The sequence below is a fragment of the Rhamphochromis longiceps genome, linkage group LG4 (genome assembly GCF_057381845.1).
Source record: "Rhamphochromis longiceps isolate RC_006_pf linkage group LG4, R_longiceps_female_GT1.1, whole genome shotgun sequence".
In the NCBI taxonomy this organism is placed as follows: Eukaryota; Metazoa; Chordata; class Actinopteri; order Cichliformes; family Cichlidae; genus Rhamphochromis; species Rhamphochromis longiceps.
Window position 1 is genome coordinate 14,834,758 of NC_140560.1, and position 25,890 is coordinate 14,860,647.

Consider the following 25,890-nt stretch of genomic DNA (forward strand, 5'->3'; position numbering starts at 1 on the left):
CAGCCTGTTTTTATTCAAGGTCATCTGCTCTAAGAGAAGCTGAATAAATAAAAGTAAGAAGTGCTCATATTTGCGTGTGATGGTCTTACATGTGCAGGCTCTTCTGGGCCTTAGCGGCCTCATCCTTGGAGCTGTAGCATACCACAGCGTTACCATGTGGCAGGTTGAGGTGGAATGTGATCAGAGGGCCGTGCTGCATACACAGAGTCCTCAATGTAGAGCCGTCAATCTGGAAGAAGGGGAAAGAAAAGTTGAGTTAAACACGGGAAGTGATAAGAGGTGAAAAATATGTGAAAAAACATGGAAGTAATGATTGTGATAACGTTAACAGAATGAAAGTACAACTACCTGAGGTGTGAGATTTTTCAGAACGAGCCACTGGGTTCTCCCTGAGCTGCTGCTGTCACCCCAACTGGAACCTGTCAATACATACACCAGAGTCAATCATCAGCTGGGATAGGATGCTAAAGCTGGTTTTGTGGTCAAGTTGAGGCTGCACAGGAGAGGAGCCGTGCATTTTAAAATTTATCGCAAGCTTCTCTATACAGTCTTGAAATCTTTTGAAAACAAAACAAAAAAAAAAAAAACAACAACCCCAAAGTCTGTTCTGCTCATTTTGCAGCATGGAATTAAGGTTAAAGGGTGTGCTTCTCTTACCAGGTGTGTATCTGGACTCAGCGGTGCTCCAGCCCCCCAGCCTCAGGGCAGAGCCATCCCAGCCAGAGGAGGCAGGGCTGGGCTTCTGGCTGGTGAGGCCAGGCGGTGGTCTGGAGGGGGCCGCCACAGACAGCGCCTTGGGAGGCAGGGGGACCTTCCAAAGCTCATGAGCTAGGGAGGAGTTTGACACACTGCTGCCGGGAGACCACTTTGACTCACTGGGTCTGGCTGCAAGGCGAGAGCAGAAAAACAAAACCCGTTTAACAAAGATTTTCAAGTTTACAATAAATAAATAAATAAGGTAAAGAAAACATTTAAACTTCACTAAAGCAGAGCCAAGCTACACACCTGAAGTGCTTTGTGCTGTACTGGTGAGGGAACCGCTGTGGCTGGAGGCACGAATGGATGACCAGGCACTGTTAGAAGGCATCGTGGTGTTCAGTGATGAGGATGGCCCTGGAAACATCAGCAGGAGGGGTCAGTGTGGGTCTGTGCTACCATTACAGTTATTGGGAGGGATCTGGCATGTGCGTGGCCTACCGTTGTTCCTGTCCCTGAGGTGGTCTGTGTCGCGGACGGTGTTGATGGAGAGGTTGTTGATGACACTGCCGGGGGTCACATATGGGTCAGTCTCAGGGTCAATGTTGGGGTAACCTTTCCAAGGCTCCCCGGGCCGGAACTCTGAGAACAAAAAACACAGGCAGACATCAGCAGGGTTCAACGCAAACACTTCGGGGATTCTGGTGGATTTAAAGGCGTCTGTACCTGGGGGCCAGGTGACAGTGTTTCCATGGGGCGGGGGGGAGTTGGCACGAGGTGGCCAGCCATCGCCCACCGAGCCCATTGATTGGCCGGGAGGACTCAGGGGAGAGGGGCCAGGAGAAATTAAGTCATAGAAGGAGGAGTCCTCCAGACGCAGCCCAGACGACATAGCACCTGTGGGACAAACACAAACATATAAACCATTAAAGCCAGAGTTTAAAGTATGCAGTGAGAAAAAGTGTGGGGATGCTTTAGTCACTTTAAAGACCAATATTTTTTCACTGTTTACATAGTAAACACCTCATGGATACCTCCCCCAGAAAGCCAAACAATACCACAGCATGCAGTGTGACAAACTAAATGCTTTGTCTGTACCAGGTTTGCTGGTCTGCTCCGGAGGGTCGGTAGCCCAAAGTTTCTTCAGTCTGGACTGGGGTGGCTCTTTATAGCTCACTCCACCACCACTACCACCACCAACACCCATGTCCAGGGGTACATTCAGGTTAGAATTCAAGTCTGAGAAACAGGACAGAAGAGTACATGTCAACAGATAATCAAGAACTCTCTGCATATTTTAAAAGGTAAAACTAAAATGTAATCCCCAAGATCTATCCTGCTCATGATCATCTTCTTACAAATCTGAGGTCTTAAGTGTCAAATAAAAAGTATCACCTCACTTCTCCACCCAGTCAAACTAGTTTATGATTAGGGTGCCTAATCTGTAATAACAGCAGTAGCAGTTGACTTACTTAAAGGGAAGTTGCTGAAGGATCCAAGAGTGGCAGCATCCTTCAGCATCTCAGGGGTGCTGTGGGACATGTAGTTATCCAGGTACGGCTTGAGGGGCGCGGCCGGCTTCAGCAGCGAGGGGTCCATGTGTCGTGGTGGCTGCATCGGTGATGGAGAGGAACCAATTGGACGTGTCTAAGGACACAAGGTGCACGGTTAGAGAAAGCAACCAAGGAGCTAAGACCACTGGGACAACGAGTGCAATTTAGTAGCACCCAGACACACACCTGTTCAGTCTGACGTCCCATAGGCATGGGTCTCTGGCTTTGAACCTTCTGCTGTTGCTGCTGGAGGAGAAGACGCTGCAGAGAAATAGAATAATGTAAACCCATCGTGTTGTTAATGTTACAGTTAGGAATTATGGCTCCATTTCTGTCATGTTGTTTTCATGTAAAAACTAGAAATAAAAATCTAAAGCTATACACTTCTTTTCCGCCGGTATTCACCTGTAATTGGTTGATCTGGTTGATCTGGTTTAGCTGTGACAGCTGGTTGAGAACAGCCATCTGCTGAGGGCCAAACAGAGGGTTCAGACCGCCATTGCCTCCCGGGTACTTCAACAGGGATGAAGGAACCTGAACAACAACAACAATTTGGGACTGAGTGTTAGAAAACAATCAGGAGTAACAGAGACAAGAACTCACTCTGAGTGTGACCTTTTGTGCGTTTTATTTTTATGTGGGGTACCTGAGCGGGCAGGATGGGTGGAGGCACTTGATTACGAAGACTGGGTTGAGGAGGGGGCTGGGACTGGGGGCCACCTCGGCCCTGTGCTACGGTGTTGCCGCCCAACATTGGGTTTACATTCTAATCGGGGGGGGGGAGACAAAACAACAAAGAAGAAAAATGTAAAACAGTGTAGAAACAACCCTGACAAACAATGAGAATGAACCACACAAGGTTAGACGCTTGTGTGCAGTCAAAACTTGCCATAAGAAAGAAAACAAACAAAAAACCTCCCCCACCATTTGAATATCCCATGACGTCCACTAGAGGGCACACCATTACAAAAAGAGAGCTATTTTTATGGATGAGGCTCAGAGCCAACATCAGTTTCTCTGGAGCAGAGTTAAAGTGGGAATTCTCCACCACTATTACCACGGTTGTTGAATTATTCCAGGCATAAATAGAGCCCATGCTGTGGATAAACATAATTTCTAAACAGGCTAATATCGTTAAAGTTACTAATAAAGCAGCCTGCTGTCGGCATTTTCTTAACCATAACTGCCTGAAAAAGTTTGATCACCCCCCAATCATCTCTCTCTCTCTGATGTCTTAGGTTAGGACTTCATCACACAGCTGTCCCACACCATAAGCAGTACTGCGGGAGAACAGAGCATCATTAACCCCCCAGCAGTGCTCTGTGTACACTTTTCTGGTGGAAACACAGCTTTGTATTCTTTGCTGCTCAAAGGGAAGACTGCCACCGGTAGTCTTGCCCCTACCTAAAAATAATGGCAAAGCTTTGGTATTACCCATGTGAGCAGGGGAAAAATCACTGATTTAATTCTTTCTTCGCATCAAGTGAAAAATCTTCATATCAAACAGGGAATTTCTAACGTCTCAAGACAACTCTCTCTTCATTCTTCTCCACTCACCTGCCCAGCAGCCCCAGAACTAGAGTGGGAAGCAGACGGCCCAGAATTGAGACAAGAGACAGACTGAGCAGAATTGGAGGGGGAAAGGCTCATGCTTTGATTGGAGGAGAGTTCATCAGAAGCTGGGATATCGTAAGCAGAGGGTGAAAGCTGCAGAAGCAAGGCCAGGTGCACAGCAGATGGACGGTAAGCACACAGGGACAGGAAGCACACCAGCAGCAAAAGAAGCACAGAGAGGGAAGAAAAAGAAGAAAGTTAATTTTTTTTTTTCAAAACCAAAGACAAGTTGAAGGTCGAGGAAAGAATCAAATGTGTGGAAATGAAGGAAATAATTGCAGGGAGTGGACAGTGTGGGGAGCAAAAGAGGTACGAGAAGAATGAGAAGCTAAAAATAAGGACGTGATGGTAGAAACGAGATAGCAGGATGAAATAAGAGTTAATAAGAAGGAGCACACTGTGCTAAAGGAAACGCAGCAAGCCAAACTGAGCCGGAACAGTTTGTACTGACATGTGCTTGCTTCTAGTGATAATGATACAACATGATGAGGAAAGAGTGAAATAAAACACTAGTTTTAGACCAGCAAGCTGCACTGCATTAAAACCCCCACTGTGAGGCACTGTACAGCCAGAGGCACACTTCATTCTACACCTACCCCACCATAACAGCAGACTAAGACATTGCCCTTTATGAGAATCAGTTATTTACCTCAAGCCTGCATATACAGCACAGCTCCGGAAAGAATACACCTTGTACATGTAACTCCGCTCATGCTTCTCCATACCTTGTCATAGTAAGAACTGCGATCCATGGTGGAGTCCTTGTGGAGGTGGTGCCGAGACCCAGAATTCTTCCCCATAACTCCATTGAAGTCCCCAATACTGCCCATGTCCATACGCTTGTCCTGCACCATCCCTGCTCCAGTCTTAATGGAGTCATCAGGGGAGTCCCTCTGCAAGAACGAAGCCAAGAAAATGTGATTACGGAGACGGAACAGCATAAATCTTGCATTCTTTGAATCAGGGCTTATTACATTTGAAAAACCAAACACTTCAGCATGCTTTAACGTAGACATGAGTCATCTGTAGGGCTGTTCGATGTAACGATATATATCGGATGACGATATAAAAACGTCTATTGTTTCATTTTACGCTATCGTTTGTTTCGTGGTGTCGCAAAATAAACTGTTTACGGCAATATTTTTTCATCGTTTTGATGGTCACTGTAGTGGCTCTATTCATTTAAGTTCTCTCTTTCTCTGTATTTTATATAACCACACTACGGACGGACAAGCGCCTGTTTTTATGCGTTGTGGTTAGCAACAACAACGGTAACAGCATCGCGTGTCCGCTTGTTTATGTTCCACATAAATCTTTCACAATAAAGCTCAAGATCCTGTTGAGACTTTTCAAAATAAACTGAATCATGTGAAAGAGCAGATTATTTATGGATGAGAATTAAAAAAGAGCCGCCAGGTGCTAAAAAATAAACCTTAAACTCAAACGTTAGAACAGGCTGTGTAATAAATAATCACAAAGAAAACAGCGGCCTTTACAACTTATGTCTAAAAATGTATAGTTTCATGCATCGGTTAAAACACTCGACTCCAGCTACATGACGCCCAGCTGGAAACACTTCCCGCAAGTCGAGCTGCCCGAGATTCACAGAATTTACAGAAAATGTTACATTTTTGTGATTTATATCATTATCGGGACGATAGAATTCTTATATCGGGATATGAGATTTTGGTCATATCGCACAGCCCTAGTCATCTGGTGGAAAACTAACTTAACGAGTGTCTCATAGTGAATAGAAAGCTTTCCTCTGTACTTACAGCTTCTGTTTTTGCTTCCGAAACACTACTTTCATTAAGAAAGTTATCAATAGCTCCGTGTGTGCTAGAGGGACACAAACACAGGGAATATTTAACTGAATGATTAATAATATTTACAGAGAAGTTCATGCTGCTGAACTGGCCGATGAAGGGTTTCATCCAGGGATCATCCTGTTTGTTGACTGGTTTGTTCATCTGAAACAGAGTGGACAGAGGGGAGCACTGTTAGGACGGCTTTAAAAACTTCTAATAAATAAAGAAGACTCCATCCCTTTATTAAATGGCCTCATTTCAAATAGAAAAAAGTGCAAAGATGAGATAAATGTACCTTAGTAGAGCTTTTATGCTTGTAGTTCCAGGTGACTTGGTCATGGGATCTGCTGTCCTGTTGATTGTTGCTCCACATGCCGATCTCCACTTCCTCTTCCTGGTCCCAGCTATTTCCCATCTCGTCACTACACCATGTGTCCATGCGCTTGGGACCTGGAGCTATCATGAAGGGAGGGAGATGTAGAAATAGATTACTAGCAAGTAAATTCACCTCTTTTCTGCCACACTTTAGTCACACCAGACTGCTTATTATCTACAGATGTTGCAATCAGATGTTTGTAGGGTTTGCTTTGTGCACATACCAGACTTATGCTGACTGCCCCATCCTGACCCAGACTCCCTGCTATCCCTGCCGTCACCCCAACTGTAGCTCTTGTCATTGGGCTTTCCCCAGGCAGACGTCCCGTTGTCCACAGTCACAGGCGGAGCAGCACTAGGCTCCCCCCATGATGCGGATTCCTTCTGTTGGGGGTATGGCTCACCCCAACCTGAAGGAACAAATGAGATGATCACTATGAGGGTACAGTTTCTGTGGTTCAATCTACTTGATGTACTTAAACACTATTTAACATTTGTACAATTCCAATGTTAGGCCAGTGGGAAAGTGGGCTGCATCACATTAAAGGTGGCAAGACCCAACCTGTTTTCCAAATGTACGATAATGTTGCAATTCATATAGATTTCTCCCCACTTAGCTGAAACTGGAGACCAGAGCTTAGAGCAACACTCCCTGGGGAACCCTATATCCACTCACTTATGTAAGCAGTGTTTTTCTTCCACGCTTGTGGATATGCACGTGTCATTGCAGGACATTATACCCTTTGAAATGTAACAGAATGCATGCTCAAGAAAGGGCACGTATGAGTTCAAAAGGCTCTTGTTACAGCCGACCACCCAGGCCCGTTACTTTCTCCCTGCACAGGAGACGTTTGGGGAGATGCCAGGGATACCTCCCTGTAAAAATAGGACAGATCATGGGGTGGCCTCTGGCACTGATGTCCTGCATCTGACTTGGCTTGTTCATCACATATGCACGTATACACTGACAGACTGACACAAACAGGTAGATACATGTAGCCACAAACAAGCACATCACACAAATACACACAAACTGCCAATCAATAACCCCCAATCTATCACTCCATCCCTGTCCACTTGAGTGCATCAGCTGATACAAGGACTCAGAGGAAATTTTAACCAGTGTGTGTTTGCAAGTGTGTATGAATAAGCCTGAGCATCTGTTTTTGTTTGATTACACGTACATTTTGCAACACCATGAAAGTCTAATTTAGCTACATTTATTGATCATTTCCTTTAAGTGACCCAGACTTTTTACTTCACTAGGTAATAACTGAAATTAAGATGAATCAAGACCCATAAATTAATTTTCTCAATGCAGTAGCTAGGGAGAGGGTCCCACCCTTTCCAGACATCCACTTAGCGCCTCCAGTTAGCTCACTAAACCAGAAACCTTGAATAACCCTAAACAGCCCCCTCCTTTTCTCCTCCTCCGGCCCCTTCCATAGAATAGCTCTCCTACTCGTTTTAGTTTTCCCATCTCACATTGGAACCTGTCCTATTTCCAAGTCAGCAGACCATCTCCTGTGCTACTCACGGTCTCTCTAACTCTCTTTTCCTGAAACCCATCAAAAGCCTGCGTTTCTATAGCAAGCACAATTGGCGGGTGAACAAGAAGAGGAGGAGGGGGGAGGGAAGGGAAAAAAAAGGCGAATGAGAGAAGAGAAAAATCGATGCTCTTAGCATTCCAAAGGGATGACTCAACTGGCTTTTCAAAAAGCCTTCAACACAGACAACACTGTAGGGAAAATGGGAGGGAATGACTGTACGTGTTTGGTCTCCAGCCATGCTTCTGTGTAAATTGGTGTATGCCTTTGTATATATTTGTGAGCGCGTGTATTTACACTGGCTTTGCTTGCACTTTCTCAACCCTTTTAGGACTTCTTCTATCCATCTTAATGAGAGTCTGGGTTAGCCTTGTTCCTCTCTTACAGACTCCATGACGAGGTTTGCACTTCTACCATTTTAAATACTGCCCCAGGCTCCTGACGTAGGTGTTAAATCACATTAATATATTTTTTTAAAAACTCAAAGACAATCTGTGCAAGAATTTGCACATTTTGATGATAAGTTTCCACTCTGGCTAAAATAAAGTGGAATATGTGATTAATAATATATGCTGTAACCTGGCAAACCACATTTTTGTGTGAATAGACGACACAATGAAAAAGTGCGAGTCTGTGGTGTACCGATGTTTCAACCTGTTTTAATGTTGTCTGGGCACGTGCATGCATTCTTCTATGCACAGTCCTTTCCTGTTCTCACAGTCAGGAATGTAAAAGCCACAACTGTGCGTGAGTATTCATATGGTGTGCAAACATTATCCAACCTACCAGAACCGGAGCTTTTGTCCTGGTTAACATGCTGCATTGACATGTGGGTTGGGTGGGACTGGTGCTGAGGGGAGGGGCCCACAGCTTCCTGGTCTGGTTGACCAGTCCTGTTCCACATGTTGACAGACCCACCGCTGTATTTGCCTAGGAGGGAAAATAAATACAATTTTATCAGCTGAATTTATTATTTTATTTTTTTAAGTGGAAACAAAGCTAAAGTCTCCGTTTCAACTTGTGTCAAAAGTGCAGACTTGAAACTATAAATCAGTTTAAATTGTGCTGACAGACCAAGTAAAACCAGACTTGCGGCAAATAATTCCCATGGCAACAACATGGCATTTGGTTGTTTAGGAAGAAGAGAAAGGTGTGGGAGCAAAAGAGCCATATCGATTTCGAGTGTTGAAATGTGAGATTTGTGACATTTTGAGTGTTTGGAGTGTACAGTTAGTGTGCATGTTCTGTGCTTGGTGTGTAGTGTACTTGTTTGATTTTGTTGTGCGTCAAAACAATGAGGCGACTACTAAATGTCACAGATGCTTGCCAAAAAGCCACCAAAGGCAGATTGAAGATAAGACACACCCTGGAACTGGATGGGAAATGTTTCTTTTGGAGTGGCACAAATAACTTGTGTGGCATGTTTTTTTGACACCTGGTTGTTTTGTAAATAGTTGTACACAACAACAAATGCCTGAGACACTGCCTGCAATTTAATGCAAATAGTTGCATTGAATTTTGTTATTTGCAAAATTTGTACACAAGTTGTTGAAATTTACTGTTTATATTTGAATTTCAAGTCATAAAAACAGATAAACATGCTTATGGTTATTACAGTAAAAAACAAACAAACAACTTTCTTACTTGGATTTTGTGTTTTTACTTGAGCTTTTAGGTCCAGGTTAGGATAGTGTCAAAAACAGAAAAACTACAGTTAGATGTGAGGTTTGATGAAAAGACTGATCACAAACAAGAGAAGTTAAACACTTTTAAAAGGTGAAATATAAATCTAAAAATCAAAAGTAATTAGTCATCAATTATAGCCTTGAACCCAGCGGGTTGGGCAAACTTGCTGTAAAGTGAGTGTCTACCTGGGTCTCCCCAAGCTGCAGTTCCATCATCGATCTCCATTTTTCGGCGGATGGACTCTGGAGAAGGCTCTTCCCACCCAGTCGACACTTCCTCCTTCTGACCTACTGTGGGCATGGGGCCTCCCAGCCAGCCTGTGATACGAATAAATGAGTGAGTAATCAACTTCTGGTCCTCCCACTGAAAAGTCTTTTCTAAACAGCGTCAAGTCTCTTCCAAAGTTAGCATTAGATGCGATAACTACCTGTGGGCTTGTTTTGACCTTGACTGCCTCTGGACATGTTGGATTCAGGACCTTTTCCCCACTCGTTAGAGGGCTTAGGATTGGGCTCACCCCAGTTCTGGGCTCCAGTGTTGTTCTTCGATGGCTCAGCCCAGCCCTGAGTGGTACTCTGAGGTTTGGGTTTGAGGACTGGCTCTCCCCAGGTGGAGCCTGGATTTGGAGTGCTCACGTCTGGAGTATTTGATCCACCGCTCCCCACCCAGGTGTTACTGCTGCTGGTGTTGGTACGGCTCGGCTCGCTCCAACATCCAGAACCAGACCGGTCACTGTCGCTATCCCAACCTACTGAGCCTGCGCCTTTTTGGGGCTCTCCCCAGTGGCTGTTGGAGCTTGGTCTGGTGGTTTCTCCACTGGCACCCCAGGTGTCACTTACATTTGCACTGCTGGAACCCCAGCCCTGCTGTGGTTTGGAGGTATTACTCCAGGTACTGGATCTAAAACAAAAACATGGGTTTACCTGAAGCCTTTAAAAATATGCCAAGCTTTGAAGCTCCCTCGCTCTCTTTCTTGTATATTTATTTAATTTGATCAATTACCTGTCATCTTTGTTAATGTTGTTGCTCCAGGTGTTGCTGCTGCTGTTATTACCCTTGCAGCTGGCTCCATCATCCCAGCCGCTATGCCCAGCTCCTCCATTCAGTGGGCTTTTGCTGTCCCAGCCAGAAGTTGGTTTCTGCTCTCCCCTGCCAGAACTTCCTGTATCTATGCCTGAGCTGCCTGGCCCACCACCCCAGCCTGCAAATACAGGAAAGATGCATCACTTTCTGTCCTTGTATTATCTAATTTTATTCTTAATAAGATTTATTTATTTATTTATTTTTATTTTAAAAATTCATGCAAATTACCTCCAGATGTCTGGGAGGGAGCTGCCGGTGTCGTTTTGCCCCAGCCGGAGCTTCCACTGCTAAGCTTTCTTTCATCTCCCCTGGTGCCCTGGTTCTGATTGTTATTTGGAGAATTGACATCCCAGGCAGTGTTCTGCCGTATGGGCGTCTGTCCCCATCCAGTGTTGGACAGGACCCTCGGGTCCACTTCAGCCCGGACCAGAAGTGATAGTACTGATGCAGGATTGGGACTTTTTCTGCTCCTTCCCCCCTTTGTCTGGATGCTCTCTCTGTCTGAGCTAGAACGGCCTCCGGAGCTCTCACCGCTTCCCTCGCTTCCCCCAGAGCGACCCCAGCCTCCTGTGACACTCCCCAAGCCATGGCTTCCACTGCCTCCCACTGCTCCTCCCATTCCCATGGCGTCATCCTCCAGGCTTTTCCAGCCATTGTTAGAAGAGCTTCCTTTGTGACTTCCAGCATCTGAAGGGTTGTTACTAGGCGTTGTGGAAGACGACGATGAGGACAAGGACGCACTGCTCCCCCAGGGGCGAGGTATTGCTGCTGGGGGCCCCATCGTCGTTTGGTTTCCATTTCCTGCTGTTTGGCCTGTAGAGCCAAGGATTTGATTTGAGCCAATGCCACAGGACAAGTTGCTCTGAGGCTGGTTTGGGGTGTTGGAGGACCCCTGGTCCCAGCGTGGGGCCCCAGTGTTATTGTGGTTATTATTACTCTTATAAGCAGCAGTAGAGGGGATTTGGGGGTTCACAGTGTCTGCATTTGGGGGGCCCTTGTCTACAGGGTAGGTAGCTGCGCCCCAAGGCGTACCGAATGCCCCACTGCCCCCCAGTTCTCCTTGGGGGTGCTGGGGTGCTGACGAGGGGTTTCCATTGGCCAGCGGACCCCCGGTCCCTCCTCCAATGGAACCCCAAGAACAATCCCCGCTGAGTTGGGGTGAGGCGGTAGAGTTTGGTGGACTAGAGGTCATTGTGGCATTAGTAGTAGTAGTAGTAGTATTCATTGTGATAGTGTTATTTGGTCCATTGGATTCAGTGTTAAGGTTGGTAGGCTTTAGGCCACCATTTCCACTGTTGCTGCTTAATGTACCATTATTCACCTCGGTGTCTTGCATCATACTGCTGTTGTCTGGAGCTGCCATGCCGCCCCAGCCCAGCAAGGGGGCCTGCTGGGGAGCCATACCTAGTTTGGAACCTATCCCCTGAGCCTGTGGAGGCCGTTGGCCCTGGGATGCTGGATTTGGGATTGAATTTTGTGGCCAGGCACCATGGTTGGCATTTGGGTTTAAAGTGTTTGGGTTTAACCCTCCATTGATGCAGGGGGTGCTTCCGCCAGTGGGGATCACATTGCTGCCTGAAGGGGTGCCCCATACACCACCGTTATTGACAAGCTTGTTGTTGTGGTTGCTCATGTTATTGCTGCCAATACTGTTGGACCCAGCCATGGAGTACTGTGAGGGCTCAGACATGTTATTTCCATTATTTGCACTGCTGATGGTTTCCATACCTGCGCCAACCACCTGATGACTGTTGCCATTGCCATCTCCGTTCATTGAAACGCTGACCATCATGGCAGCATTCCCCAAAGAAGAGGTGGGGGAAGAAGTTGCAGATGACGAAGAAGCATTTGCTGACATCATCATCACTGTTGTAGCAGCAAGATTCCTCTCTGAGCCGATTGAGGAACTAGAGTCTGCGTCCATGCATTCTGATGCCGACTCGGGGTCTGATCCTGATCCACAGCCAGAAGAGGAAGAAGAGGATGAGCAAGAAAAAGATGAGGGAGGCCAGACGGAAGAGCTGGTTGAAGAAGGGTTATTGGGGGTGTCGGTGCTTCCGTCTACTAGGGCTTTGCCCCAGTTGCTGTTGCCGTCACTGCTGCAGGGAGAGCCAGACGACCAGGGGGGAGGCTCATACTGCGAATCCAAGCCAGGATGATCCAGACCTGGTGAGAGATTGGAAACAGAAGATATTGTTTGAACACGGAAAAAATAAAGTTAAAAACACAACATTAGTAACATTTACCAAATTTAAAAAACTGAGGATAATTAAATCCCTCAAAGTTGCCTATATATATATATTTTTTATTTATTTTAATTTCCCTCCAAGCTTCAGCTGCCCTACTGTTCTGGATGTGCTCACTGCCAGGGCTGAGCTTGGACACAGCTGCCACCATTTTGTAACCACAGCAGGACCCAAAAGCGTGCCAAAGCAATAAAACTTGGATTCAGTGAGGTGGAGGATGAGCATCAGCAGGAGAGAAGTGATGGAGGGAATAGGGGAGACGGCAACAAAGTGTGAAAAAAGGAAATATGGAGGAAGAAAGAGGGGAGCAGTTGGCAAAGGAAATGAAGTGGTGGCAACTTAAATTATTCAGACTTTTAAACCCTTTTCTCACCCAAAATATAATAAAAAAATAAAATTAGACCTGGCATGTTTCTAAAATTAGACTGCATAGAACAATGCGATACAGGTTTCTGTACAAACACCCATTGAGTCTCAGATGTGAGTGGAAAAGCAACAGAAAGTAACTTTACTGTGCAAAGAAGTATCAAAGGAAAATTTTATTTAGACAGCCACAACCAGGCTACCACAGACTACGGCTACGTACCAGGCTACGGCATCGGCTCAACAAGGCACCGTTTTACAATCTGAATCAGAGCTTACAACATTCTTCATTTAAAACAGCAGCTGCCCTTTTCTAGCCATGTTTCTTCACCAGATGCCTGAACCTAACCTGGTAACGTGCGAGTCTCTTTAACCAAACGGCTGCCCACTTGGTCCCAACTTAAAAGTCTCTCACACATAAAATGGTTGCCAGCTCTCGCTGCTTATCGCATTTGCTTGCCAAGTCTTCTTTTCCACCCTTTGACACCCACTTTCTCTCTCATTCATCTCTCTCTGTCTCTCGTATGTCAGAAATAAAATAATCAGCCAAGGTCAAGTCAGACTGAGTCTAACTCATCTGATGATTGCTCAGAGACTAAAGAAGGTACTTGAAGGAGGACTGAATTGCAGAAGACAGAGTATCAAAGAAGACCATGTGTAGTCACCTGTTTGATTAGGGGAGTGGCTGACGGAATCCCGAATGGGAGCCATGCCTGGAAACAGAGGAAAGACTGTCAAAAAGGCTGAGGGGCAGAAAACAGAGCAGAGAAAATGTTAGAAACAGTCATGGCAAAAAAAGGAAAAAAAGAAAAGAGACAAGCAAAGACAAAAGAAAACGAGAGCGTGAAAGTAAGAGCTTAAAGTAAGACAAGTGCAGAGGGTTTAGTGGTGAGATGCTGTTTTCTGAATCTAAGTTAGCAGGTAAAGGTGGTTATCCAGCTCAAAGGAATTAAAAACCCAATTAAAACTCCCCATTCGGCATCTTAACAAAGATAAGCAATTTTTTTTTTATAAAATAATACTCAGGATCTTTTCCTTTTAGCGCTGGTAACAGAATGACTGCCGACCTCTAAGTAGCAACAAATAATCTTATAACATACATTTTTGTTGGATTATAACCATTTTTTAGAAATGAACCATCATTTTGGATGCAGATGAGGACAGCTGCCACTGTGAATCAAGTATAGCCTCATACAAATTTCACAAATCCTCACTTTGGCAGAACAAGAGCTAAGACATCAGGAGCTATGAGCGAGAACATACCTACATGTTAATGTTCAGTGCCATTTAAATATAACAGCATAATCGTTTTCTTGCTTTATTTAAAAGACAATGTTCTTGTGTGTTAAGCAAGTGACATCTGTTCCCTTTTCCTTCTCTTCACAGGTTACCTATAAGTGCCGCTGGTGGCTGTGACACCTGGCTGGGCAGGAGGGCGTCCCCGGGCTGACTGGAGAACAGGTGACCTCTGGATCCCAGGTCGAAACAGGGGAGGTCAAACGTCAGAGCTCAGAGAGCACAGCCTCAAGGGTCTGAGGTGAAGAGGCAGGGCTTGTCAGAGCGGGCAGCAGGCTGATCAGCCCCCCTTGGCATCGCTGAGGACTGTACGTGTGCGTGTATGCTATGTGTGGGGAGGGGAAAAGGGGGGAGGTTGAGTAGAATAAGGACTCTGTCTTGACTTGGTATGCTCTGGCACTGCAGGAACAGAAAGAGAGAAGAGGAGAGAGAAAAATGTGTGAATGCTACAGGATATATCCATTTTAAATCATTTCAAAAAGACTCTGTCAGCAACTGGTAGGGATGGGAACCGATTATCAATATATTGATATGATAAATTAGTCATTCAGATTTTATATCGATATCTATTTTTGATTGCCATTGGATTCTCATTGGCTCTTTTTTGAGAGTAACCACCATTGCAAAGCAGCAATAAAGAAATTCATGCACGTTATTTGCATGTTGTGGGTCAAATGTTTGTGCATGTTTGTTGAGCTACTTCTTTTTGTGATCAGTGATGGAGTCAAAAGTAATTTTTACACACTTTTCTTGAAAGTAAAAAGTTTTTTTTATTTATTTACTCCCAGACAAAAGCAATTAGTTACACTACTCGTTACATTACTTTCACGTTACTCTGTAAAATTACTGAAACACATCATCTCATATTCACCATTTAACAATATAAACCTGAGGCTCCAACCCCCCACATACACCAACAAAAATCCTTGAAGACACATCTCTAAGACCTTTCTCTGGGTTTTTGGCTAGCTTAGTGTTAGCATGCTTGGCAGATGCTTACAAAGAACTAAACTTGTGTTAGCAGCATAATGCGGTCGTTTCTGTCCGGGATGCAGTTTTCCACTCCATCATTTATCTTGTCCTGTTGTGCAATAAAAATAAGTGTCCGTATCTCTAGACTGCATCGCTATTTTCTGGGAACCGGTTTTCTACAAGAACCTGTTCTCGATTCCCATGCCTACCAACCACTAAACCACAACATGCTTAAGGCACATGATAACTACCAGAAATCCACTGCTCCTACAGTCAAAGCCTCAAGAGGTATCGTTTTGGTCAAGCACAGCTGTAAAGGAAACATGGTGGCTACCACTTTCCCTGAGCCACTGTATTTACTTAAGGGATTGAATGAAGACTACTTTGTTTGGATTCTGTGTCACTAACATATGAAGATGGCATTATCCTTTCTCCTGTCGAGAGACTATGGAGCAGGTGGAGTCAGCCAGGTTAGTCAGAAATCCACTAGCAATAAGCAGACACACACACACACACACACACACACACACACACACACCTTCTCTTGGTGAAGGGCGGGGTAGGGTGAACATCTACAGGGAAGACTAGATTAGGGTTATACAACGAGCTTAAAGCAGCTCTGCACTAGGACACCAAGGCAAGGAAAACCTCTTACCTCGAGCAAAGCAAAAGGACGAGTAAAGGGACAAATGCAACACTATACATTGAGATATGGGGATACAAATAAAGCCACAAATCAACAAAGGGGAGAGTGACATAGGCAACCTTCATTGAAAAAGGCCCAGTGCATTTGACAGGAATAAGTAAAGTGTTTGTGCGAGTCTCCTGACCTTTTTCTTGGTGCAGGATAGAGTGCGTTAGCTTTCTGCCTGCTGCAAGCAGTATACAGGTCTATTTATAAATCTCCAGTTCAAATAGCAACCAGTCTGTTCACAAGCCAACATGATAAAAGAACAAACAAACCCATGTGTGCACACGAGCAAATGCGCTGGAAAAATTGAAGCAATGGAAATACGTTTTTACAATTTAAGTATTCACTGGCAGCTGGGGTGCTTTTTGTGGCGAGAATAACTTCAAATAAGATGCATCCTACAGCAATTCACACCAGGAAAAAGATTCAACCAGACCAGCAACCAGTGTTCTGAGACAACACGCTGACCAGAAACACTTAGAGGCTTAATCCCACCTTTATTAACTCTCAGCTCACTAGTTTAAACTGGGCACACAGCCAGCATCTAGACATACACCCTGCCAGAAGCTGCTTAAGCACCCTCTGGAACCAATCAAAAACACATACAACAATGATATCATGATTACTAAAACTCTTTCCCTTCTCCTTTCCCAGGAAAGTGACACAAAAATATTTTAAAGAGAGAGCGCTATCCAAAAGAGAGAACAAAGTTAAACAAAACAAGACAGAGCAGAAATACAGAGCCTTTACTGTGGAATAGACCTGCTCCCTCCGGCAGCCACGGCACTCAAAGTGCAAGATCCTTCCAGCAAACTGAGCTGTTTACTTCCCAGAGTCTTGGCTCAACCTTCCTACATGGAAAGACCTCTGTCAACTCCGAAGCATCTGCTTCAAAGCAGGTATGCAGGGAAAACCGCTTATATCCTTATAAGGCAGTGAAATCCAAATTAATGACATTGAACATCACTAACTGAGCTACTAGAACAATATTTTATCTATATATCCATTTATAAATATATTTATATATAAATTACTCAACTTTTCATCAGATTATCCACAGTGTTGTTCATGTGTGCCAACATGTGCCCAGCTTTTGGTGTCCACACACGCTTAGATATACTCTGACAAAGCCTACCTACTTATCTGTGTAAGGTATGAAAGCACTTTGTGTTTTTCTGAAATGCACCTCGCCATTTTCTTTGAGACAGCTCACACAGTTTTGAAATCAGCTACATTGTTGAGGCGAATAGCTGCAATGACTAATGTTGTATAAATTCTCAAGATAACATAATGTAACCAGATGAATGTATAAAAGACGCCCGAAGCTTCCACATGTGAAAAGCGGCTCAACCTTTCATTCTTTTTTAAGGTCACCAGGGGGCGATGCCAGAGATTGCAAAATAACTCCCAGCGCTATAGAAGTTTATAGAAGAAACAAGGTTTCTAATGCCTGAATTATCCTTCAGCGGAAAATCTACTTCATAATCCGGAATTTAACCGGAAGCCCATCTTAACCCTCCACATAAAATCATAAGGACTTCCCGAGAAATGCAACTGTACTTCAGGTCAGCGCAGTTCGCAACGACCGATTGGTGTGGAAATTTACAGCTTAAGATTGAGAGGGGTGTCCAGATACATCATATATCACAGCGTCGATTTCCTACTAAAGCATAATTCAGGCATAACTCTACCTATATAAAAACTGTTCTATAGTATTTTTACAGGAAGGAGGATTACCTGGTGTATGTTTGTGAATCCGCACACTGACCTGCTAATTTAGCAGTCAGAACCCCCCCCCCCACCCCTCCCTCCTCTTCGTCATATCCATTTTCAAAAGACAAGGATAGTAACAGTAGAAACTTATCTCCAGTCTTCAAAACACAACTTTATAAGATAATGGGTGAGGTCATGGTGGCTACAGCCGAGGTTTATACTGTCAAATTTAACAGATGTAACATTAGTAGGCATCTTGGTACCATTCCAACATTTGAGTCTGTGTTATGTTAATAAAAATAAAAAACCACCATCATGACTGGGTTTAAACTTAGTTGGTTCCAGTTACAAATAATTACTGGGAGAAACTGGTGAGGCGCCTTTACTATTGTGTAATACTTTCTGACTTTACATCTAAAAGATCTGTAGATGAATATATGCATGCCTCTAAATCCAAACCCTTTAATGCCAAGTAATTTTCTAAACTTGCAGTTTTCACTTATTAAAATGGCCTTTTCCCAATGTACCCAGTTTTATTTTTACTGGAAAAAACAAAACGTCAGCATCACCAAGGTGTATAAGCTTTGTTACTGCTGCTGCTCAGAACATCAAGTACAGTTTGTTCCTATTTGCTTCCATTTGAGTAAGGCTTTTGTAGGGGCCCCTGGAGTTGGCATCAACTTAAGTGCTGCTATCACCTTACAGACAGAAAGTTAAGAGGGGAGGAGAGTTTAGGGACAAGATACAGGATTAGAAGGAACTGAATAATACAATGAAAACCTTTTTTTCCCCTCAACGGTAAGGAGGAGAAAACAAAAGATAAGAGAAGTGAAATTTGAGAGGCAGAGACCTGTCACTGAGGCTGATGGGCCAGGAATGCAGCTGCAGCTTCTAACACGTATAAGTAACTTCCTCAATTCAGCGGCACATGAATCGAGCACAGTGAACACATTTGCTGCTTCACAGACAGAGTCAAATTAAACAATGTGAAAGAGACAATGAGGCCTTGAATGGAGAAGATCAGCAAAATTTACCAATTAATGCAAATACATTTAAAACATGAAGGAGAAGGGGATTAAAGCCAAGGGACATCTGAATATTTAAAAGCCTGCTTTTGTTCTTTTTTTTTTCCTTTAAAAAAAAAAAAAAAAAAAAAAAAAAAAAAAGCAACACATGGTAATGAATCTGATGCTATTCGAAAGTCTTCTGTTTAATCCCAAATTGTTAAACTGCAGATGGGATAGTATAAATCTAAAACTAATAAAAAAAGTTCTCCTGTAACATGTAAAACATTTAACTGGTTGTGAAATTCTGGAAGACCTAAACGTTAAGTCACCGCCAAAGTTCTGCATTTTCTGACATGTTAGAGACGTTTATTAGCCTGAACGCATATTTTTTTAGATGACTGCTCTGCGTTTAATTTGACTCTTGAGCGACTGTCAGCTCAACATTTCTTTTAACTAAAGGCCCTCTTCATGTGTCCTGCTGTTGCTATGCAACTGCAAATCTATTTGAAGCATGGTGCTTTGCTGCCAAAAGCGGACACATTTTTTAAACATCATCTGTATCCCAGTAAAGCACAACAGGCCCTCAGAAATAAAAGATATTAATAGTTGCACTAAGAGGGTGGCGGGAGAGATACACACAGGTAGATATACATTGCAGGATGGATTCAACTATATAGCTTTGTCTAGTGTTAATAACTTGAGATGCACTAAAGGCTTTACTTAAGCAATTCTGCCAGTGTATATCATTAGCTCATTAGGGCTGCCACGATTAGTCGACTAGTCACGATTATGTCGACTATTAAAATCGTCGACGACTAATTTAATAGTCGACGCATCGTTTGAAGCTTTGTAAGATCACAAAGGACGCAGGAATGAGTAGTAGGATTTAAGAGTGTAATAACGGACTGAAACAGAAGATGGCAGCACTGCATGTACAAGGATGCCAGCTGCCGTTAAACCCCGAAGAAGAAGAAGCTGTGTCCCAGAATTCATAGCGCAGCCCAGCACAGTTGTCAACAATGGCGGCAGCTAGTAGTTTTAACTTTACTCTTATTATTCTTTCTGGGTCACAAAATAAACGTTTAACATATTTTCAGGCGAGAATGTAGCTGTGTAAACCTCAAATATCTGCTCAGTTTATCAAGACACCGCATATTTTCAAAAGCGCTCCGACGTTTTCGGAGACGTCTGTTACCCACTAGCTCGTTAGCTAGGCGGGGGCAAGGCTAACTAGAGCCGTGAGAACACCGGACTCCCGGCAAATCGTTTTCAAACCCACCGCCGTCTTTCGCTAGTCAGGTTAAACATATATATAAGTCACTTAGATAACTTAAAAATGTTATTGTTTGGCTTTCTTTAGTATTTTATTTGTTCCTGAGTAAATCGGTTTGGCTGAGATTAAAGTTATAGTTTTTGCACAGCTAAAACTGTCAAGCAGACAGCTGATTATCAGAAGTGTGAGACGCTGGAGAATATACTCCGGTGTCCTGTTATATTTTAGAAAGCAAGGAGTTTATTAAACTTCACCAAAACAATCTGCAAATTTCATTAAAAATTAATAAACTACCATCTTGTCTTTATTTTTAGTTAGCACAAACACTTCAAGCTGTAAGCTAATGATAGTTATATAAGACCAGATGCTGCTGGTGCAATAAGCTGTACGCTGTACGTCCAATGGATGATGATCTGATTAGTCGACTAATCGCAAAAATAATCGGTGACTAGTCTACTATCAAAATAATCGTTTGTGGCAGCCCTATAGCTCATTTGATATTTGCTTTTATCAAACATGACAGACTAGCAGCTATCTGAGCTGTGACATCATCTGTGACCTCGCTGATGGGCATGCATCTCTCCAGCAGATATTTTTCTTTGGAAGCAACAACCCCTTGAGACCGTGCATCCTCATGTGGGGAAATGACATTCTGGATTTTCTGCATCTTATACATTATTAAGCAATGCTGACCTTATTGTTTTCTTCTAAAATAAAGCAATTGTCCCCCCCATACGAGGACATACTTTTAAGTGTCCAACAACTACATACCAAAACAAAGACTACCTACTTAAAGATATAGTAGTTTATATATTTGCGGTCCAACCAATCACAAATATGCAATAGAGATGAAAATGCAAACCAAACAAGTGCTCGGGTCACGAGAGGTTAAGATATGAGCACAAGTCTCTTTCACTCTTTAGAATTAGTATGGCTGAAAAGGGTCGATAGAGATCATTACTCCTGAGCTTTGAGTGGTGTTCAGTGTCCCAGGCATGCTCTGCATTATCAGATACAACGAGCTGAGATTTGATTACAGAACGATAATTTCATTCATCTTCTTGTTTAACAGCAGATGTAACATAAACACTACAAAGTGCATTATTACAGCCTGGAAAATTATTTTCCATTTGAAATCTGTGTTCAAGGATTATTTTCAGGTGAAATCCTCCCAAATTTCCTGGAGCTCAAAACTCTTCTGTTAGGGAAGACCCTGTTGTCGTGGCAACATTCTTCAAAACACTCCCAATTCCTCTGGGCTTGTCCAAGCAAGATGACGCCAGTGCTGGGAGCACATGCCCTTGTCTCTCAACTCCCAACAGCCCTTTGTTAATAAATAGCCTAGAGACCCAGCGAATGCAAGCGAGCGATCTGCATCTTTCCTGCTTCAATTCTCCCATTTGGCGTAAGGTAAGCATGACAGACGTGAGGTGAGCATGAGAAGGACTGAGCAAATAAGTGCAGATGTGACTGAGTCGTGTTCGTCCATCTCTTTTTCAAAACAACATGTGTGTGAGATTGCCATGTGCAGCAGGAGTGTGTGCAGAAGCAGATAAGGACAGTCGTCACAATCCACCACTAGTACTTCAACTTTGGGAGGAGTTTGGAGGGGCACCCACTCTCATCAAGGTCAGACCAACAGCCAACTAAAAGCAACAGCTTCAGGTTTTGCATATGACTCAGTCATTTTGTCCATAATTTAGTCATCCAATTGATTTTACTCTAACATACCCACCCACACCCAGGTTTTTATCTACACTACAAACAGCATAAAATTAGTCAACAGTGTTTGATTTTCCCTTTCAAGCTTGTGTTTGAACCTCGGCAGCGAGGAGACTTTCTTCAGTCTTCTGGAAGCTCGGCATGATTTGCTTTGTCATCTTGTGCCAAGTTGTGTCTCAAAACTAAACTCCTGCAGTGTTCTGAAACTGTAGGATCTTTGTCCATCTGGTGCAACAGCAGCCATTGTGATATACCAAAGAGCAATCATGGGCTTAATCATACCAATTACAATACTGCACTAGCATCTGGTTACATTTTCATGTCGATTATTACACAGGGTTTTTCCAGAGTTAAAACGGGCCTTTGGGAGCCACCAGACATGCAAACACGACTAGTTCATATTTAGTTAATTTAAAAAAAAAAAAAAAAAAAAAAAAAAAAAAAAACTGTTAGCCTATATATTTTTGGCTGCATTATAAACCAAAATGTATTTAAGCCTCAGTAAATCTGGTTAAAAACATTTAGTTACAGTACTGGTGATTTTTTTTTTTTTTTGGGGGGGGGGGGGAACCAAAAACCACTGTTGTGGGTGGCATACTTAAAAAAAAAAAAAGAAAATCTATATATGCAGTAAAAAGCCTGCCATGAGAACTGGAAAGTGCTTAAGGTACGCAGTCAAACCACTAAACACAGGGTTACACACAATTAGCCCAAGCAACATGAGCACATGGCTAATTAGCATAACATTACATAAAGGCACTACCCAAGCTATTTTCCCCTAACCATTACAAAATAGTACAATCTATATTTAGCTTCACAACACACATACACAGAACTATAACACAAGACCTTGTCATTTATATTGTCATTTCAGCGAAGTTACACCCCTGATATTTGGTGATTAACCTGGCGAGTCAGGGCCAGTCCTCCTACAGACTCCAGTTACAGCAAGGCAATGTCCCCCCTCTCTGTGTCATCAACGCATGGCCTTTATTTAGGAACAACAAGTGGCGGCACTTTTACAGAGCATGTCATTACAGAGCTTAAATTCTGAACTAGATTATTTAGTACTGCATCTACTATACCAAGAAACAGAGGGAACTACATATCCAGGATGGCAGAGGGGAGTGAAAACTAATAGAGAGAGACGCACTGAAAGACATAGTCAAGGTCAGAGACTGACACTATCAAACTTCCTGCCTACAGTAGCCATGACAGTAGTTTTACTTGTAACAGTAGTAGAACCGTGCTAACAGGAGTCAGTGGAAACTAAAAGCAATTCAAATGGAAAACACACCGACGTCACAAGTCAAAGTACACCAGCACTGTCACTGGAGTAAAGCACTACACAGCAAGGACAGAAAAACCTTTAGAACCCAAAGCAGGCAGGGAAATGTAGGGGAAATAAGGCTGAAATTTAATTATTAACTTTGAAACAATTTTAGAAATGAACAACAAGTGGGTTAGATCTTGTCTAAGCTGATATTTGCTTATTTCTATTATCTCCTGACAGGAGACAACCACAACCACACAGAACTGCAGCACTCGGGGTTGTGAAACTATTAAGTTTATGGTGAACCTTTTCTACTACCTGAAGTAGAATTCTGTTGATATGCAATATCAATCATACTACGCATAATTGCATTGGGTGCTTAGGAAAAATTTGCCTATTGAGCACAGAGAGCTTGCTTCTTTTTAATGGCACATTGCTCAATACAGAGAAATGGCTCTATGCGAGCTTTCAGAAGAAGCAGGCACTGATAAATCACACATGGGCTCCTAACAGAGAACGTACTTCTGCAATATCAAATCAACACAAATTGGCCCGGCAGTGGGAAACTGCAATACTTTCAGTGGAAGTGTCTCGTAATTTTACAGATATCCTTTATACAAATGAATGTAAATAAATTATAAGCTGGTTTTGGTTATTTTTATTTTGAAATCAATTTTTTTAAAAAAAGGAAAGAATTCCTGACACCACGCCTCACCTTTTGTCCAGTCCTGTACCTTATCCTCCTTCCTTTTCACACTCTCCGTCTCTCTCTCTCTTCCATCCACTGTTCTTCCCTCTGTGGGTGTGTTCCCTGTGGACAACAAAAGACATTGTTTCTCTGTCAATGATTTATTTAACACAAAAAAGGGTTATTTTATTACACAAAAACCTATAATCCCGGGTTCCCAAATGTACAAATAACAAAACTGTCATCCTTAGTTTTATATCACTTCAAAAGAATCATCAAAAATAGAAACCCTGATGTTGGGACATCTTTTAATTAGTATAGTTTGTGTTGTAGTTTTGTAGTCATCCTGGTTTCCTGCTCAGAGAGTGTTAAGTTAAGCAGCACTGGCCCTGGTGGGTGTGCCATTTAGGCCGCAGGAGAAAGCTACAGGCTTCAGTCTAATCCAATAATGAGATTAGCGCACAGCACTTACCTCCGCTTTACACAGACAGGCACACACAAACAAGACAGATGCATTGATATACAATATAGTTTGGCACCTCGTTTCCGATTTAATCGCAAATTTAAAAAAAAAAAAGTGAAATCTGTAAAATAATTTAAAAAGCATTAAATCACCAGGTTTACTAAAAAACAAACAAACATTTAAAATGGTAGATTTTCAGTTAAAGTATGTCACATTTACAGTGAAGCCAAGCCGATAGATCGATCGATAGATATGATAGTTCAGTGACTGCTAACCAGCCACCACCACCTTCCAGTCTTGTGTCCCATGGTTGGACGTATTCCAATGCCATGGTCTTACACTGCAGTTGCTGACTGTAGCGTCCTACTGGGAGCCTGGGCCGCTCTAACCAGAAGCTGCAGCAGAAACTGGTACTGCTCTGCTGTAGCTTTCTGAGACTGCAAACCAAACTGTCTACCTTCCCCAGATGCGGTCCAACACGTTGGCGCTGGAGCTTTTCCATACGACGACACACTCATTGGAGATGTGACTGGTTCCTTCTCCTTTATTTACTCTTGCCACGTATAGGCTATATGGTGTTATTTAATGTATGAAAGTGTGGGCGCACATGCACCCAGCCGCGCTACTACTGAGACCGATTCTGTGGCAAACACTGCTACTGCTGGGAGCAGAATCTGATCTGTATAACATCTTCATGACATGCACACAGTGTTGAGTGTTTTAGAGGCTGGTGTGGAATTACACTAGTCTGAACGGCATGTATTGCTCTTGTACATGACAACTTCAAATCCTAAATGTGAGACTTCTCCTGAACTTTTCTTTTCAGCACATTTAAATGAAATCAATTGTCTACTCTAACCTTTTCTAATCAAGTTAACTGACTTATGGATTTTGAGGGGGGTTTTGTGTTTGCTCCCATCTTCACCCACAACCCCTTCCTCTCTGCTCCCACACTTCCCCCCCCCTCCTTCCTTCACTTATTTCTAACCATCAAGTGCTTCAGCAGATGGCTCTAGGTTCAATAACAACAGCAGCAGCGGCGGGGCATGGTGGGGGCCCTCCTGGAGAGCACACATAGACCCTACAGACAGCATCTGTTTATGAATGGGCCAACAATTGCCCATCCCCCCCGACGGCTACAGCTGACAGAGGGAGGAGGCGCGACAAGTCACCGAATCAGAAGGAGATAAAGAAGAACAGGCAGTCAGAAGAAGAGGGAAAGAAAAAGGCAAAAAGTTTGAACAATATGTTTTATTAACATAGCAAAGACAACACAGACTGCATTCAAAGACTGACACATTACCACAGAAACATTTCCTAAATGTTGTTCATTTTATTTGACCAATAGTCTAGAAACACACGAGCCAAGTGAGGATTTAACAAAAAAAGAAAAACAAACATCTTATTTCTGACTTTAACAAAACTGCAGCATTCTTCAGTTAGATCAGTCTTCCACAACAACTGCTGAGAAAATACCCTAATGTGTCATAAATTGCACCTCTTCCTTACTTCAGCACACGTGCTTTCAGTTTCCTTTAATGAGTCTGTTAATGTAAAACTGTAATAAATCAGGACAGTTACAGGAGAACCATCCTCCCGTGTTAGTCAGAAAGTCACGTGTTGTTTTTGTCATTGCTCCATCTTTATAAAGTTAAGCATATGCAAACTACAACTGGAATGATTTTAGGTGTTTGAAGAATTTATTAAACTTTGTTTAATAAAGAAATTACTGGAAGGCTGTGAATAAGCCAGTCCGACTCGTTCTGACTTGAAGGACTTCATACGCTATAATAAAACCACAATGTCAGGATTCTTTTGAGT

The 25,890-nt window shown here is 43.2% G+C and overlaps 1 protein-coding gene across 8 annotated transcripts in view; it reads right to left on the minus strand.

Annotated features, from left to right (window-relative positions):
• LOC146671263 (trinucleotide repeat-containing gene 6A protein-like) overlaps positions 1-25,890 on the minus strand; it is a 38,589-nt gene that overhangs the window by 4,846 nt on the left and 7,853 nt on the right. Inside the window, exons 3-27 of one of the 8 annotated variants that reach the window (XM_085403461.1) lie at positions 23,634-23,729; positions 14,363-14,666; positions 13,637-13,684; positions 10,591-12,528; positions 10,282-10,480; positions 9,707-10,179; positions 9,465-9,596; positions 9,238-9,261; positions 8,380-8,523; positions 6,271-6,456; positions 5,967-6,127; positions 5,639-5,833; positions 4,589-4,756; positions 3,807-3,956; positions 2,896-3,015; positions 2,655-2,783; positions 2,436-2,510; positions 2,169-2,343; positions 1,795-1,935; positions 1,423-1,593; positions 1,198-1,338; positions 1,006-1,113; positions 658-885; positions 349-419; positions 90-229 (exon numbers count right to left, since the gene is read on the minus strand). In XM_085403461.1, the coding sequence (XP_085259587.1) occupies positions 90-229; positions 349-419; positions 658-885; positions 1,006-1,113; positions 1,198-1,338; positions 1,423-1,593; positions 1,795-1,935; positions 2,169-2,343; positions 2,436-2,510; positions 2,655-2,783; positions 2,896-3,015; positions 3,807-3,956; positions 4,589-4,756; positions 5,639-5,833; positions 5,967-6,127; positions 6,271-6,456; positions 8,380-8,523; positions 9,238-9,261; positions 9,465-9,596; positions 9,707-10,179; positions 10,282-10,480; positions 10,591-12,528; positions 13,637-13,682 (5,315 nt within the window). In that variant the 5' untranslated portion in view covers positions 13,683-13,684; positions 14,363-14,666; positions 23,634-23,729. The remainder of the gene's footprint in view (positions 1-89; positions 230-348; positions 420-657; positions 886-1,005; positions 1,114-1,197; positions 1,339-1,422; positions 1,594-1,794; positions 1,936-2,168; positions 2,344-2,435; positions 2,511-2,654; positions 2,784-2,895; positions 3,016-3,806; positions 3,957-4,588; positions 4,757-5,638; positions 5,834-5,966; positions 6,128-6,270; positions 6,457-8,379; positions 8,524-9,237; positions 9,262-9,464; positions 9,597-9,706; positions 10,180-10,281; positions 10,481-10,590; positions 12,529-13,636; positions 13,685-14,362; positions 14,667-23,633; positions 23,730-25,890) is intronic. The other 7 variants (XM_085403463.1, XM_085403462.1, XM_085403467.1 and 4 more) reach the window with 7 other exon arrangements.